At 43.0% G+C, this 18,331-nt stretch overlaps 1 protein-coding gene across 1 annotated transcript in view; it reads right to left on the reverse strand.

The window, feature by feature from the left end:
• brsk2a (BR serine/threonine kinase 2a) overlaps nt 1-18,331 on the reverse strand; it is a gene marked incomplete at both ends in the record, with an annotated part of 291,437 nt that overhangs the window by 24,599 nt on the left and 248,507 nt on the right. Inside the window, 5 exons of the mRNA XM_080762132.1 lie at nt 8,555-8,705; nt 10,589-10,686; nt 11,276-11,440; nt 12,576-12,607; nt 17,523-17,669. Coding sequence (XP_080618258.1) covers nt 8,555-8,705; nt 10,589-10,686; nt 11,276-11,440; nt 12,576-12,607; nt 17,523-17,669 — 593 coding nt within the window. The remainder of the gene's footprint in view (nt 1-8,554; nt 8,706-10,588; nt 10,687-11,275; nt 11,441-12,575; nt 12,608-17,522; nt 17,670-18,331) is intronic.

The following is an 18,331-nucleotide window of genomic DNA, read 5'->3' on the forward strand; positions in this document are numbered from 1 at the left end:
AGAGTCCACACGCGAGTACATTCAAATAGGGAGAGGAGAGACTGGAGTGCAGCCAGCTCATCTACATGTATGTGTGTGTGTGTGTGTGTGTGTGTGTGTGTGTGTGTGTGTGTGTGTGTGTGTGTGTGTGTGTGTGTGTGTGTGTGTGTGTGTGTGTGTGTGTGTGTGTGTGTGTGTGTGTGTGTGTGTGTGTGCGTGCGTGCGTGTGTGCGTGCGTGCGTGCGTGCTTCATCAGTGCGTTCATTGTGCAAGGGCGTTTGTGACCAATCCATTCTACTTTGTCTATTATCCATTAGTCCTTGAGCTAACTTTTCCCATAAGCCTATTTTGGAACGGGCCCCCTTTTTTACCCCCACAGTGTGACCAATGGATGTGTCTGAGGCCCACCCAAGACCCAGGGCCTCCCATGCTGCACTGTGGGGGGAAGAGGGGCATATGAAACATAAAGTACCCTCTCTATATCTATCTATAAGACTATGGGGGCTTAAACGCTGTTGTTGCACGCAAAAAAACAATTTGTTATTCGATGACAGGGAAGTGGAGACAGTTTTCACTCACGCAATGCCCAAATGCCCACACCATTCTAATGCCTCCCACCAAGTGCTTGTCAGGGACAGGGTATAGGGGGCACCTCAGTTCAAATATGATTATTTTGGGGGGTCGCGTCATTTTCAAAAATGTGCAAAAGTAAAAAATAAAAAACACCCTATTACATTCCTCCCTCCTGCGCTGACAACTCCTGTGTGTACACGTGCGTTGACACTTTCCGGCAAAAAAAAGAAAGAAACGTTGAACGAACAGTGATAAATATCCCTTCAGATTCGTCTGTGCAAATTGAATTAAAAGACAAAGGTCGTTTTATTATGTGATTATCGGGGCTTTGTGGATAAATCATGTCTTAATTACCCTCTCAATGCCCGACGTATTAAGACCAGTACAGTCTCATAAGTTGGATATGAGAGGAAACAGCAGGGAGCCACCAGAGCAGAACTGTACATAGAGGAGGGGTTGGGTCCATTGATATTCTCCTCTACACACACGGCAGAGCTTTTCCATATTTCATTTGCATATCATTAACTTTTCTCTCATTTTCTCCTGGCACTTCATTAAGATTGGGAATTGAATTTGCGTTAACTCTCTTTTTTTTCTCCTACCCTCGCTGTGGTTTAAGACGTTTTTAAAAACGTATTTTCAGACATTTCTGGAACATTATGAAGGATATAAAAGAAGGGCATCCGTGTATAAAGGCTGTTGGGTGGAAACCTCATACGTCTAAAACTGTCACTTGTCAGGATTCTAATTCAGAAGTATGCAAAGTGCAAAGCTTTGAGCTTGCAGAGCTGCTACTTCATGACCCATTCTTTTTAGGTCATGAAGCAATTTGAATGGGTTGCGAGTAAATATTCCATCCCAATTGTTGTTGTTGTTGTTGTTTCAACACAAACATTAAACCCATTTAGACCGGAGGACGATTCTACAAAATGTCTTCTAAATCCTGACAGTTTTCTGAAAAACTCATGTTTCTATGTCCCCTGAATGAGTCATTAACTTTTCACTTTGTCAGTAATGGGCTTATTCATTCATGTCAATAAAATAACCCCAAAAGTCCTAAACCATATCATATGATATATATTATATACCATATCACATACATAAAAAAGTAGTTATCATGAAACATGCGTAAACTAAGAACGTAACAGTGGAATATCTATATAATTGAACTATACATATAAACTATACATATACTACTGTATATACTACTGTATAAAGTGCAATGACTACATAAAATGCAATTCTGTCTACATAACATGCTATAAGTCTGTAAAAAAATGCTATCTAAGTCTACATAAAGTGCTATCTAAGGGGCTAGGGCAAGTGCTACGGGCCATGATGGAGTCTGAAAAGGTGGGTTTTCATACTACGGCAGAAGATTGGGAGTGAGGCTGCAGTTCTGATTGTAATGGTGCATTCCATAGTTTTGGAGCCAGAAGGGAGAAGAGTTTGGGACGTGTGGAGCGTTGTCCTGGCGTTTCTAATGAAGGTACTTCCAGCTTCCCTGCATTGACTGATATGAGTGTTTGTAGGGTTTGTATCTCTAGATCCGCCTATGGCTAGGAGCTTGTAGATCTGCTATTTTTCAAAAGCTAAAGTATGACATAATACTTAAAACACCAAACGGGGTTTTCAGTGTTTGTCTAAACACAAACAAAAATTGATGACGAAGGTGAGGACGCAAATTCTCATTGGCCAGAATGAGAAGATGAATTATGATGTATGATAATACAGAGCACCCCTCACTTGACACGGGTGTGATATATAATTGAATAATAAAATTTATAATTAATGAAAATAGGTGATCTACAATCTTACAACATTGAGTTGTGAGCTAAAGTGGTTAATTAACCTGACCGGCGGGGAGACACCAAATGTTGGGGGAAAAGTTTTGGAAACTGCGGTTGGGATGGCAACGTCGCTTATTTCAGAAAAAGCCTCTCCCTCTCCCCCCCAGCAGCAGCATTAACGCTGGTGGAGATCAGTCCCGTCAGAATATAGACGTTTCAAAGGCAGCGCCCTCTGTGACACACACACACACACACACACACACACGGTAAAGTTCTCTGATGTGTCTGATGTGCTGTGGACTAAAGTTTGCTGCCGCGTACAGATACGCTTTGGGGCTCAAGGGAAACTCGGACCAAACGTTGGGGCACCAATGGGGCCCTATTTTCGCCAGTGCTTTTTTTTTTTTAACTATTTTGAAAAACATTTTTAAATGGTTCAACCTACATGGATACGTTTTGAGCTTGTAGATTGACTATTTGAACTATTCAAGAATGTTTTTCAAAAAGGTAAAAAATAAATAATAAGTCTTTTAGGGATATGGAATAAGGCACTGGCAAAAAAGGGACCATCATTGCTCAAGTCTATACAGACATGATGCACGAGCGTATACAGGCAATCACATAGGACACCATTTTCGTCGGTTGGAAACCTCATATGTCCAAAACGGTTACGTTTGAGGATTCAGATGTCATGTCGATCTGATTTTGTGACCAACGTTTCTTTTTTTTAAAGAAACCACTCAACAGACCCCCGGGTTCGCACAGAAGGAAAGAAAACCATGATATATTATATACATATAAAACACACTTATTATGTTTCTTTTATACAAAACAATTAACTGGAAACCAGGAGAGAAAAAAACTAAATGATCATATCCATCTGTGATGCAGAAGTACAGTTGTTCTGCCTAACGCAACCTGGATCTGCTACTTTTGATGAGATATGAGGTTCCTGCCCCACAGGGGCAATATGATAAAACGCTGAAAATGTCAAAACATGCAGACTATTCTATAGATTCATCATTTTTGTTGTCAACATTTCTCCCCTCCGCCGGCCTGCTAGAGATGGTGTTGTTGTGGTGGTGGAGGGATTTGGATGATGCATGGGAGCGCTTCAGTGATGACTGATGCCCGGTTAGAAGGCAAAAACCTATTCAATATGCCACTACTGCTGAGTTAGGACGTTCTTATTGAGATCTAGAATATAAAGGGCCCTTCAGGTCCCACATTTATGTCCTTTTTAAAAATACATTTAGAGTGGAGCCCACACCCTCCCGCCCACTGGCGGGAGGGTGCATGTGTTTGGTCCGACAGTCCGACAGGCATTTGTCTGACAACCTACCCAAAATCCAAACCCTAAACCTAACCGCACAGGAAGCCATGGGTTAGTTTTAACCTGCCACGGGTTTGTTTTAACCTGCCAGTTTTAACCATGTCGGGAGCCACATGACAAACGGTCCTCCTATAGCAATGCAGGTTCAAGTGGTTAAGGTGCTGCTGGAAAAACGTTTTTTTAAACTTGCGCAATCTTTCCATAAAGGAGAGATAAAACTCTGGATTGCCTGAGGGGATGAGGTAGCAGGGGGAAGGTGATGAAAACAGGCAAATGAAGATGCATCATAAAATACCCATTTGAAATGAAGCCTCAGTGAGCTTAACACAGAACAAGTGATGATCACATTGGCCCCTTTTCCACCGGGTTGAACCACTTCGGTTATTTTTTCCACTGAAAAGGAATTGGTTCAGAACCCTAAAAGGAAACAAAAAATGGCCGCCGGCACCGAGGTTCCAAGAATCTAGAACGGAACCGGTTCTAGAACCAAAGTTATCTTGGTGGAAAAGGGGCCATTGTGAACACGAGCACTGCTTAGCAGCAGCAGATTACAATCCAGATCAACCAAATGTATTGGTATAGTCGCCATTATAATGTAGCGCATGAACGGGATTCAATGAGGTTGAGTCGATGCTGGCTGCACCAAAACAACTACTTGGCATTATGAAAGAAAACAATGCAATCAGATGCTTTATTGACACAGCGTCAGGCAATATGAGCAGCGATATCATTTACTCGGGTAAAATGAGTGAACTTGTCGGTTTAGTGACTAAATAAGGTTATGGTCATGTGATTAAGAAATGATTACAGGGACACTGGTTGTGGCCCTTGGTGACCTATACCCAGCTGCGTCCTACGCCAGAACATGGCTGGATGGATGTACTGGCTTCTGAAATTGATTTTATTACAACTAAAGTTAACTATTGCTGATGTGGCTTTTGGACTCGACTTACAGTAGATTGTTTAGTACGAAGAAATCTTCTGGGTCAGAGAAAGTGGGGCACACAGTAGGAGCTGATTGCTCCGATGTATTCTGAATATTAATAAGTTCAAAATAATTTAGTATGACAGAACAAATTCTTAAGGGACTGAAATGCAACATTACTGTACTGTATATACAGTATCTCTGTATCGCAGCATGGTTATTTACAGTACGCAGTGTCTGTCGGGTGGAAACCTCATTGTGTCCATAATGTCAAATTAAAAAATAGTGTGGACAATGCTACTTCCCATTGAGACCTGGGACCAGATTCTACAAAATGTCTTCTAAATCACGACAGTTTTCTGGAAAAACCTGTAACGTCAAGCACCCCCAGACTTATCTGAATATGAATATGAATATGTTGTCCCAGGGATACTCTGTGCCGCCAAGCTTGTATATCTACTATTTTTCAATAGCTAAAGTTTAAAATGATGGTTAAAGTGGTTAAAAGCTAAGGTGACACAGATGCGTTCCAGGTCTTAATGGGTTTTGTGTGGCAATGTAGCATGGTCAAGTAGGGTGAAAAAACACAAAAGGTTCCAAATATGGATATAGGAGTTTCCTGCCTGTCAGCAAGAATAGGATGAAAGGGGTTCAAGCCGCAGCAGTTGTAGTACTGACTTCTGACTACCTGCTGGACTGTTGTCTACAACTATAGATGGATACTAACTGCTGGACTGTTGTCTACAACAGATGGATACTAATACTAAGTCTTCTTCTGACTAACTGCTGGACTGTTGTCTACAACTATATATGGATACTAATTCTTCTTCTGACTACCTGCTGGACTGTTGTCTACAACTATAGATGGATACTAATACTACGTAAGTCTTCTTCTGACTAACTGCTGGACTGTTGTCTACAACTATATATGGATACTAATACTACGTAAGTCTTCTTCTGACTAACTGCTGGACTGTTGTCTACAACTATATATGGATACTAATTCTTCTTCTGACTAACAGCTGGACTGTTGTCTACAACTATAGATGGATAATTATTCTTCTTCTGACTAACAGCTGGACTGTTGTCTACAACTATAGATGGATAATTATTCTTCTTCTGACTAACAGCTGGACTGTTGTCTACAACTATAGATGGATAATTATTCTTCTTCTGACTAACTGCTGGACTGTTGTCTACAACTAGAGTTGAATACAAATTCCTGGACAAACGCTGTGGGCTCGATCTCTTGACCAGGGGTTCCCACATTTCTCCTCTTAAAATATAAGTATTTTATGTAAGTTGGCATTCCGAGGATGCCAATTTACATAAAATACTTATATCATTACTGTATGTTCTATTTCAAATTTAAATTGTTGAAATAGCCATGCTTGGCTATGTTCACTGTTTTAGAAAATATAAAACGTTATTTTAAGGAAATACAAAAAGTGATATTTATTGGGTCCACAGCCCAAAATTGGTCATCCATCACCCATTGTTTGGGACAAATTGCGCTTGACGTCAGACACCGGAGTGAGGGGCACTCGTATTATCATACCTGACAAAGACCCGTCAGCAACCTGGGAGCTTCAGAACAGTGACTGACTTCCTTTTTCATTGTACGTATCAAAATGGTCCATTCATTGTCAATGGGATTTAATGTTTGTGTTAGGACAAAGTTTGTGTTTACACTAAAAGCTGGACATAGGAGGGGCTAGCGCCCCTAAAAAATCATCCACTCTTTAACACAATAAGTGCCAGCCTTCCAGGCCAGAACGTGGCACCAGTGCCAGATAATGAGTCAAAATAAGCATCAACGCACGATGGATTAACTTTCTACAATGTGAGTAGAAAAATAATGTTTCTCATGGATGGCTCAGGTGACCTCCATACCTTTTCACGAGATATACAACGTTTGTTACAGATACGGTTAAAGATAGAGTGCCGTGATTTTTGAGGGCCCTCTCATGCCCAGCTTTCTGGGTTTGTGTAAACACAAACATGGCTTGTGATTGGCTGATCACCCCATAGCAATGATTTCAAGTGAGGGCAGAAAAGTGAAGGCGGAAAAGTGAGGGCGCAAATTGTGATTGGCCAGAATGAGATGATGTATGATGATAAGAGCGCCCCTTACTTCACACATGTGTGATTTTTGTCCAGCTTTTAGTGTGTGCAAACACAAACTTTGTCCTAACACAAACATTAAATGCCATTGACAATGATGATTTCAAGAAGAAACCAAAAATACACAGGGAAGACACATTTGAATATTATAACCACACCTGGGGGTCTATTAGACTCGAATAGACCCCATGTGGTTATAATAATAATTAGAGTAATGTTAACTCCATAGACGCATAAAAACAGAAAAGGTACAAAAATTACGGCACTCCAGCTCCCAACTGCCTTGTTGCGGCAGATGAACCCAAATGTTATAGACGGAATCATTCTTGAGGGGTGCTAGCTCCTCCTATGTCCAGCTTCGAGGGTTTGTGTAAAACACAAACATTGTCCTAACACAAACGTTGAATGCCATTGACAATGAATGGCCAGTTTTGGTTATTTATGAAAAGGTCCCAGCTATTCCTGAATAACATTTGAAGTCTGCGCTAGGCTTGGCAGGTGAAAGTATATGGCAAGAGATAGAGCGTGCCAAATTTTTGCAGACAAGAACATAAAGCTACAATAAAGAATAGTGACAGTAACATAACGACTCTCTGAAGAGATTGAGTTCACTAATCACTGCAGGTTTCTCATGTCTGTGCATGGGGGAGGGGGGGGGCGTACATATTCTATTGTCTACATCAGTGGTTCTCAAACTTGAATTCCAAGGACTTCTCCATGTGAGCGTACAAAATCGAACCGGATGGACCCTTAACAGGTCTGTAACTCTGAGTGTGTAGCCGACATATTGGAACCGAATGTGTCTGTGTCCAAATGGTGTTTACAGACCTGTAAAAGGGTCCATTTGAACCCCCCCTCAAGGAGCCCAGAGAGGTCCCTGGACCCTGCTTTGAGAACCACTGGTCTACATCTTTTCCTTGACATTATGGTTTGGCTGCATGGGGGAGGGTGTGGAGGGGGGATATGAGTACCTTTCTCCTTTGCTCCATTTTGTGTTGCCATCAGGAATATCCAAGGCTTTACTGTACACTGATTTACTACAATGAGACAAGAGACACAGTGGGCACTCCCAGATGAGAGTGAAGTGTCAATTTAAGGACTTTTAAGATAATTGTAATACCTCAGAAAGAAAAAGAAAAAAGACCATTACTGCATCAAAAGTAATCAAACTATGATATACAAACTGGTCAAACATTGGGCACATTGTAAAATAATTAGAAAGAGGCAAGCTTATAGCTTGTTCGTAGATCTGATATTTTACTATTTTTTTTATCTGTGGAACTGAGTCAAACAAATAATTTAGATTTTCCTAGAGGGTCTCTCAGCCTGAAAAGGTTGAGAAGCACTGCTATTATAGTGAGGTATATTTTGGACCATTAGTGTACACTATTCAGCCATGTTCGGATTAAAATACAGCTGTTCCTTTAATTCAACAGAAAGCTAATTCGTAGACTGGGTTCAAGAATAGTGACGAGTCAGTTGTTGGTAGCTGAGGAAGTCTATCACAGTTAATAGGATAAGTATAATTTCTGTAAGAGTGTCAAGCAGTCACACAGTTCTTTGTCTGTGACTAAGAATAGACTGAGAATTTGACAAACGCTTGTCCGTGTTGCGTCATGTCGAGGGCCCTGCGGGCGGCACCATGCTATAGCTAACCTCTGTCCATGTTGCGTCATGTCGATGGCCCTGTGTGCGGCACCATGCTATAGCTAACCTATGTCCGTGTTGCGTCATGTCGAGGGCCCTGCGTGCGGCACCATGCTATAGCTAACCTCTGTCCGTGTTGCGTCATGTCGAGGGCCCTGCGTGCGGCACCATGCTATAGCGTACCTCTGTCCGTGTTGCGTCATGTCGATGGCCCTGCGGGCGGGCACCGGGGACCCTCCGTCCGTCACACTCAGCACCTCCATTGACTTGCGCTCAGGTCTCCTCTTTCCGTGGCGGTTCAGCATGGGAGAGTCCACACGCTTCCTAGGAGGGTCTGAGAGGGGAGGAACACAGTACTCACATGTTTTACTTCAAGTAAAAGTATCAATACTGCAATATACTGAAATACAAGTACAAAATCCTGGAATTCAAAATGAGCTTCAAGTATAAAAGTATAAAAATATTGGCATCAAAATGTACTTAAATTACTGTGCAGAATGTCCCATTTTAAGTTTTCAAATGTATGAAACTCTTTTGAAAATACCGTAGCAGATCTACAAGCTAAGCTCACAATGCGTCACAATGTGAGTGTGGCGAGCCTGAGCAGACTGCCGACCACATAATCACCACCTGTCCTCTGTACAGATCTCAGAGGCTGGCCTCTTCCAAGTGGGACCAGAGACAATGGCGTGGCTTACAGTAGCTGGACATAATGACGATGATGCACGAAAGAAAAAAAATATGTAATGGAGTAAAAGCACAATATTTGCCTCAGATGTTTTGCTGTGAAATAATTACTAGTGCTACCTCTGGAATTAAAGTTGTCCGTTAGTTTTAATTGCACTACAGGAGGTATACAGTATGTTAGGCTTTGTTGCTGTTGGGTGTAAACAAACCACTGAGTATTTTCTATAATATATACTGTACCTAGACGATGTTTCAAAGTCTAATCTAAGCCCAGACTGCTAAAAAACTTTAATTTAGCCGTCTAAAAGCCGACTATTGCTCAGTGGGAAAACCATGGTCCAAAAGCATTCCTTTTTTATAATTGTGTGTGTGTGCGTGCGTGCGTGCGTGCGTGCGTGCGTGTGTGTGTGTGTGTGTGCATGTGTTCGTGCATGTACTTCTGTGTTCCCACTCGTGCACACGCATGTTACTGTGATCTTAAGCCAATCTTTAGTCCATGATAGCGCTGACGTTCAGTGGTGATTGAATAAATAATGTTTGCCCTCTGGGTGTCGGACTAATTGGGTTTTGTATTTACTGAGGAGGTGGGGGGTGGGAGGGGGTGTACTTGCAAACAAGAAATTGCAAACACACATTTTCACAGTGTTATTTTTAACTCGGTGGTTCTCAAACTTTTCGGTGTATATGAATAATAAATAATATTTGGCCGTGTGGACCGATCTGAAAATGTTCTGTTCCTGAGGGCTTTTCTCTCTCCGCTGCAATTCATTAACAGCTTGTTAATTACTACCTTGCAGATCATTAACCACTTAAAGAACCACTTCACCACATTTCATCCAATCTTCATATAATAGGTCCTCACTAATAATCATGATAAAATGGCCCAATTTTTTTCCTACTACTCAGTCTGTGTCTCATAGGGGGGCTGTGAGCAGTTCAGAAACCCGTCCACCAGTGACATCATCGATGGGCAATCCAAGCTAATAGAAACGGCAGGCTTTCTAGTCCTGGATATTTGCAATGCGAATGAAAATGTGTGCAAAATCTGCAAATCTTTGATATATTTATTTTACTTTTCACTGTTTGTAGCCTCTTACCCTCTTTCTATATATTTTCATGCATTATTACAGTTATTGCACTGAAATGTTATTTCCTTGCATAACACTATTCATTATTTTTGGGAGCACCTTGGCTAAACTCCAGCAGCGTTTAGCCCAGGAAGAGAGACATTTACCTGAAAATGCCTGCTGCATACTGGAGGTACACAGTCAGGTATAGAGTCACATATCTCTGAAAGTTATCCGAAATATACCTGAGGTATGCCCTCCCACATACACTTCACTTGTATGTGTAGTAAAAAAGGAGAAGAAGTTTAGGGATAAGGGGTAAGGCACTAACGAAAATAGGGCGATTAGTCTTTTCACTTTTCAGATGACAAAAACATCACTAAAACTAAATACGATTTCACTCAAATGACTACGTCTATACTGAATTTGACTGGCAGAATGGGCGGCGGTGTGCGTGCCTCACCGACTTCGTTGCGCGGGGGCAGGTTCTGGTCCTCCTGGCTGGGGTAGCGCTCCTTGCGGTCCAGTAGCAGGAAGTAGATCATCTTCTCCTGGTTGTCTCTGCAAGAGAACAATAGAGTTATATATAATCTAGAGAGCGGACAGCCCCGGCTGCCCCGCCCCCACTGTCCATTTCAACGTAATTGATGATTATGATGTATTCGTCCCAGCTAGCCCCGAATGACCATAACAGGTCTGTACAAAAGTAAATAAGTGTCATAGATATTCTGAAGAAAACCTGCATGGAGACTGACATTCAGTCTAATATTACATTATAATAGTATGTGTAAAAAGGGAAATGTAAAATTTGCCACCGTCTTTGGTAAAATAAATGGTAAATGATAAATGCATATAGTGCCTTTATCCAAGGCGCTTTACATAGTGCATTACATTCACCGTCACACACACATTCATACACCGATTGCGGCGGAAACCATGCAAGGTACCAACCAGCACATCGGGAGCAATTTGGGGTTCAGTGTCTTGCCCAAGGACACTTCGACATGTAGACAGGAGGAGCCGGAATTCGAACCGCCGACCCATGGATCATTGGACGACCTGCTCTACCTCCTGAACCACTGTTGCCACGGATTTGTCCATAATAACATAATATTGATGACCCCTGCTGCTCCCTGCCTCATGCACTCACTGGTCATTGAGCAGGTCTTTGAGCAGTTTGTTCTTGTCTCTGAAGCAGCCCAGGGAGTGCATGCTGTCCAGCACGTCTGGGTCGATGTCGTCGGCCGACGGCAGGCTGCGGATGGTCACCTTCCTGGGCACGGGCTGCTCCGGCTCCGGCTCGTTCTTACCCGCCCTGACAGAACACAGTGCAACACGCAAGAGTAAGCAAACGGCACCGCTGGAAAGTACCTTGACCCATTTTCACCTGAGATCAGATTCTAAAAATGTCTTCTACATCCTCAAAGTTTTCTGAAAAAGCTATGTTTCTATGTCAGTCGTTCTTCGATTTTTCAAAAATAGCAGACCTACAAGCTCGTAGCCATCTTACACTCTCAAGAGTAAAAAATCTATAAGGGTCCATTTGGTTACCAACTCTCCATTATTTAGCTGGAGACCACCTGGAAACCCCTCAAGGACCACTGGTGGTCCCCGGATGGATCACTACTTGAAAACCACTGTGCTAAAGTACCAATTGTGGTGGTCTACTATTCTTTTTGACTTTATGATTATGTCAATTTTTAATGATGTTCATACTTCTACTCCACTACAAGTACAGTATAGTAGAACATTTGAGTGTTACTTTGTATATTTGGATTATTCCAAAACACATAGACCAATTGAATACTTGCGATACTTCTATTCGACGTCGACACATCAGTATTTAAGTATTTAAAATAAATGTTGTACTTTACTTGAGTATTACTTACTTGTATCACTTCTACTCCATTATCTGGGATCCAAATATTGTAATTTTTACTCACTACATTAATTTGAAAACTTGAGTTACTAGTTACTATGTAGATTGTGATTATTATTACAAAACATGCATTAACCACTTCAGCCATACATTTCGTCCATTTGAAAATAGCCGATCACAGCTCAATGCGATGTGTCCCATTCAAATTTATATTTTTTGTATAGATTTGAAAACTTGAAATGGGACATTCAGTATTATTAGTACTTTCACTTTCGGTACTTTAAAGTACATTTTGATGCCAATACTTTCTACATTTATAGTACATTTTGAAAACATTTGAGTAGGTTACTTCTTCCCCCACCACTGCTTTGTGTGTGTAAAGTCTGAGTACTTCTTTCTGCCACTGGCAATTTAGCCTAAACATGCCCCAGGGTGGAGATAATGCCCTCCTCAAATGTACTCTAGTGTGTGCAGATGGAGAGCCTCATTCATCATGCAGCTGTAGTGCAGAATATGCCCCCAGCTCTATGCCAGTGGAAATAAATAAGATAAATCAAAGCAGTATACTTACATGTACCAGTTGTGCTTCTGGATTTGATCTAACTGTAAGAGACAAGAGACAAGGGCAAACGGTTAGCACGGCTTCTGTTACATCACGCGCAATCGTGATCATCATCATCACGCCAGTCGGTGCCGTGCGGGCGCGCACATACATACATACAAAATAATCTCAATCAACACAGACACCGAATTATGGCAAACAAACACATGAAGGAAGGGAACCTCAAATATATATTTTTCCCTTCCTCGTGGACAGAAAACGGCCAGTGGAGTGCAATTACGGGGTGCATACTTAGTTTAGACTAGTCATTGGTTAGACATGGGTTAAGGTTAGGTTTAGGTGTGCTGCCCCGTGGGAGGTTAGGTTTAGGGTGAGGGTTTGAGATAGGTTGTAGTTGTAGGACTAATGACTGGTCTAACCAATGACTAGTCTAAACCAAAAACTGTCTAAACTAAGTACTGCACCCGCAATTACAGCGCCTCAGTATTATGTGCAACGCAGAGGGAGAAATGTTATGGAGGGTTGAGACGACGGACGGACGGATGGACAGACAGACAGACGGATCTTTCAACTGAAAATACGTTATTAAAATGGAGCACAGATTAGATTTAGAGGGACTATATCTTTGTCGATCTCATTCGATGTATCTCTCGACCCCCCCCCCCCCCCCCCCCTCTCTCCCCTTCCCCCTCACCCTCCTATTTCTCTATCTACTCTCGAGTCATGGGGTTTGAAATGCGCTGTCGCATCAGTCGGTCAAATCAACCGCAGTACATGCTACCGCTCCAAGGGTCAAGTCATATCAGATATCCTGCTATGGCGGCTCCCCCAATCGTCCAGAGGAACCAGGCCTCGTAGATATCCTGACACAATCTCCAGGGACACAGGACTGACATTCCAAGAACTGGGAGCAGCAATGGCTGACAGGACCCGATGGAGAGACGTGGCATCCAGGATCTGGACGACAGCCAAAGGATGGTCCAGCACTGGCAGTCAGCGTGATGTCTGTTACAGTATAGAGGTCCAGTCAGTGTGATGTCTGGTAGTATAGAGGTCCAGTCAGAGTGATGTCTGGTACAGTATAGAGGTCCAGTCAGAGTGATGTCTGGTAGTATAGAGGTCCAGTCAGTGTGATGTCTGTTACAGTATAGAGGTCCAGTCAGTGTGATGTCTGTTACAGTATAGAGGTCCAGTCAGTGTGATGTCTGGTAGTATAGAGGTCCAGTCAGAGTGATGTCTGTTACAGTATAGAGGTCCAGTCAGTGTGATGTCTGTTACAGTATAGAGGTCCAGTCAGAGTGATGTCTGTTACAGTATAGAGGTCCAGTCAGTGTGATGTCTGGTAGTATAGAGGTCCAGTCAGAGTGATGTCTGGTACAGTATAGAGGTCCAGTCAGAGTGATGTCTGGTAGTATAGAGGTCCAGTCAGTGTGATGTCTGTTACAGTATAGAGGTCCAGTCAGTGTGATGTCTGTTACAGTATAGAGGTCCAGTCAGTGTGATGTCTGGTAGTATAGAGGTCCAGTCAGAGTGATGTCTGTTACAGTATAGAGGTCCAGTCAGTGTGATGTCTGTTACAGTATAGAGGTCCAGTCAGAGTGATGTCTGGTACAGTATAGAGGTCCAGTCAGAGTGATGTCTGTTACAGTATAGAGGTCCAGTCAGAGTGATGTCTGTTACAGTATAGAGGTCCAGTCAGAGTGATGTCTGGTAGTATAGAGGTCCAGTCAGTGTGATGTCTGTTACAGTATAGAGGTCCAGTCAGTGTGATGTCTGTTACAGTATAGAGGTCCAGTCAGTGTGATGTCTGGTAGTATAGAGGTCCAGTCAGAGTGATGTCTGTTACAGTATAGAGGTCCAGTCAGAGTGATGTCTGCCTTGTCTGGTAGTATAGAGGTCCAGTCAGCGTGATGTCTGTTACAGTATAGAGGTCCAGTCAGAGTGATGTCTGGTACAGTATAGAGGTCCAGTCAGTGTGATGTCTGGTACAGTATAGAGGTCCAGTCAGAGTGATGTCTGTTACAGTATAGAGGTCCAGTCAGTGTGATGTCTGGTAGTATAGAGGGGCGGGTGCTGCTGGGATCACGGTGTTGGATCATATTGGTTCACCGATCTGTGAACTCTGCAATTTACGCAATTTCTTAACCATTTTGATCGTGGAAGTGGTTAAGTGTGTACATGAATACCAATGAAAAGTATTAACAAGAGCCTGTGACTAAACATAATAACTAAACTCGATCCATTGGAACACATTTCCATTTTCTGAATAGTTTTGGACATACAGTACAATGTGTGTGTGTGTGTGTGTGTGTGTGTGTGTGTGTGTGTGTGTGTGTGTGTGTGTGTAAGAAACATATGGCAGTCCATCAGCGCAGACAGAGCCCTCAGGGAGAGCAGGGCGATGGGGACCTGCTGTGAGGACTGTTACTGGATGACGCTGATGGCTGTCAGCCCTCAATGTCCTTCACTGACACTCCCTCTGTCTCTCTGCACACACAGTCTCTCCGAGGCTCCAAATGATGATACATTGTATAAGCTTAAGGCCAAGTTGGGAGATGTTTGAGATGAAAAAACCCCACAGAACCACTGCTGTATAAAAAGGACAGTGCTGGATGTAGGATGTTTCTTGGGGGATAGCCTGTCCTCGCCAGGCAGGGAGAACAACACATACAGTAGCTAAGCTGTGAACATAAAAGTGACGGTCCAAGTACTGGAGGCTTCACATCCCTGCTTATACTGTTTTCTTCATGAAAGCAGACATTCCAAGGTTTCTTTGAAGATATTTCGTGTTCACAAAGTCACAATAGAGAATATTTCTAAATTTCAATTTCAAAATATCGGTCAAAAAGGGCAATTTCCACTAACAGCAGCCACTGACTGTGGAGGAAAGGAGACAATCGGTGTTAAAATACGTTCAAAAGATAGCGGATGTGCAAGCTCACAGCGTGGCACCAAGTGACACTGCAAGCTTGTAGATTTGTTATTTTCAAAGAGCCCACGCTAACAGATGAAGTCGTTCAAATGATTGTGATGCTACAGTAACTATAGGCTACTTGGGGTCCACCAGTGGTCCGGGGACCACCGGTGGTCCTTGAGGGGATTCCAGATGGTCCCCAGCTAAATGATGGAGAGTTGTTAACAACATGAAACCAAATGGACCCGTCAAATCTTTGTTAAACATCTACATTACTTAATTTATAAGTAATAATAAGTCTACATAATTAGAGAATGGAATTGTGGACAAAATCCTATCCTATGATAACATTCTTTAGTTTTGGGTCAGCAAATCTAAATGTGATGGTCTGTGGCTCAAATGCTGAAAAGATAATGGGCCTTGAACCACTGACATAAACATACAACAAGTCACAAGTTTGTAAGCTTGTAGATCAGCAATGGCTAATGCCCCCCTCCCCACCCCTCCAATATGGATGCTGCCTGGGGTTCATTTAGTAGTAAAAGCCAGTGATGCACAGCGCAACAATATTGTTGTTATATCTCGTCTCAGGCTCTGTCCTCTGTCTCTCGCCCCTTTCTTTTATCAGAGGTCTTTGGAGGTGCAGGAGCATACCAGCCATGCTGGTGATGGATGGCGGTGGTGTAGAGAAGTGGGACATTTGCGTACAAGCCACGGACTGCACTCTCAAGGACAGTGTCACCGGATCACAACACAACACACACACACTCCTATGCAAATGCATCGCGGTGACCTCTGCACGGACACCATACCTGGAGACTGGTGCGTGTGTGTGCGCCTGTTTGTGCGTGTGTTTGTGTGTAGATAACGTGACTGTATCTCTTTACACAGACGGGATGCAAATGATCATACAAGAACAAAGGGCGGCAACATGTCGGTGTGCACTGCATGCTCCTTGACTCCACTGACCACTTTCATTATTTACTCTCCCTCCCTCTCCCTCTCCCTCTCTGTCTGTTCATTGTTTTTCCTGACCCCGTTGCCCTCCACACCTCCTGTTTGTTCTCTGTCTTTCCTCTGAACACCTTGGCGAGGTGAGCATTCATTCATCGGTGTGTGGAAAATGGAAGTCCTGGCATCAAAGCAGAGTAGCAGCGCGTAAAGCACTCAAACAGCGGGGCCTCCGTTGTTGAATTCAGGCCATGCACTTGTGGAGGGCGTGGGGGTGTGTTTGGGGGTCTCGAATGGAATTGGGGGATGAGGCTCACAAAACACATTTTGTGAAACACTGCGGAAACAAACAGCACACGGAAAATGTCTGGCTTGGCGACAACGTGGAGCTGAGATTAGCCACTTTAGCCCAGTGTGTATCTCTGGCACCACACTCGCTCCTTGGGGGCATTATAGCTTCCACCAGCTTATCGTTCATTCGCCGCCGGGCAGAAGCCTCGTATCACCATAGGCAATTTCGTTTTATGGTTCTTTTGAAAATAAATGCCCTACTTCGTCATACCACAATGCCACACAAAAATACTTACTTAGTGATTGATGTCTGTGGATTTTATAAATATGACTAAATAATACATTAATTGGATCCATTGGAACACATTGAAAAATAACTATTTTGGACATCCAAGGTTTCCACCCGGCACAGCGATGAGTTCCAAAACAATGGGATTATCTCCCTTTACCCAGAGATTATATATAGCTGGAGTTTTTCCACAACAACTGTGATAAATAACTTCTTAAAACATGTTATTGCTACCAATATATTTTCATTTACTACAAGTAGCATTGTGTGATGATGAAATATCATCTGTGTTTGGTGGAAACTTCTTAGTCCAAAAGTGTTAATTACTTTTCAGGATTCATAAATCAAAAGCAAAGGGAAAATAACAGATCAACTTGTAGATCGGCTACTTTCATTACTACACCAGTAAGACGCCCTGAGGGCGAGAAGCTCTGAAACAACAGAGCTTCTTAATACCAATACCAATATGAAGTGGGTTAAAGCACAATGAGTGGTGGGTCAGTGAACCCACCGTTAGGCGTTTGGTGGCGTCCACTTCGATCATGCCACGTAGCAGGTTCTGGCAGTCTGGAGGGATGAAGTGAGGCATGTGGAACACTCCCAGCTTCACCTTCTCTAACAGGTTCCGCAGGTTGTCATCGTCAAATGGTAGAGCGCCCTGCACACAGAGAGAGAGAGAGGGGGGGGGGGGGGGGGGGGGGGAATATGTACATTGAATAAACACTTTTTTTAGACAGATGCTATTTGTGCATAACCTTGCAAAAGCTTATCTTAGGAAGCTTCTAAACAGCAAAATGTACAATTGTTGCAATGTAACAGCTCTGTGTGTGTGTGTGTGTGTGTGTGTGTGTGTGTGTGCGTGCGTGCATTTCTATTCCCTTATAATTGTACATACAATATTTTAGTTTGGACTGTATTGTTCCACCTTTGCTTTGTTATAGCAATGTTATCTATGTTATGTTTTCTCATGCCAATAAAGCCCTTGAATTGGGAGAGAGGGAGAGGGAGAGGGAGAGGGAGAGGGAGAGGGAGAGGGAGAGGGAGAGGGAGAGGGAGAGGGAGAGGGAGATAAAGAGAGGGAGATAAAGAGAGACAGATAAAGACCAAGGAAACACATGCAGATAAAGAGAGACAGAGAGACAGAGACAGAGACAGAGACAGAGACAGAGGGAGAGGGAGAGGGAGAGGGAGAGCTGGGAGAGGGAGAGGGAGAGGGAGAGAGAGAGGAAACACATGCAGATAAAGAGAGACAGAGATGGAAGGGGACCAAGGAAACACATGCAGATAAAGAGAGACAGAGAGCCAGAGAGGGAGGGTGAC

The sequence above is a fragment of the Protomyctophum bolini genome (assembly GCF_963924005.1).
Source record: "Protomyctophum bolini genome assembly, chromosome: 4".
NCBI lineage: Eukaryota > Metazoa > Chordata > Actinopteri > Myctophiformes > Myctophidae > Protomyctophum > Protomyctophum bolini.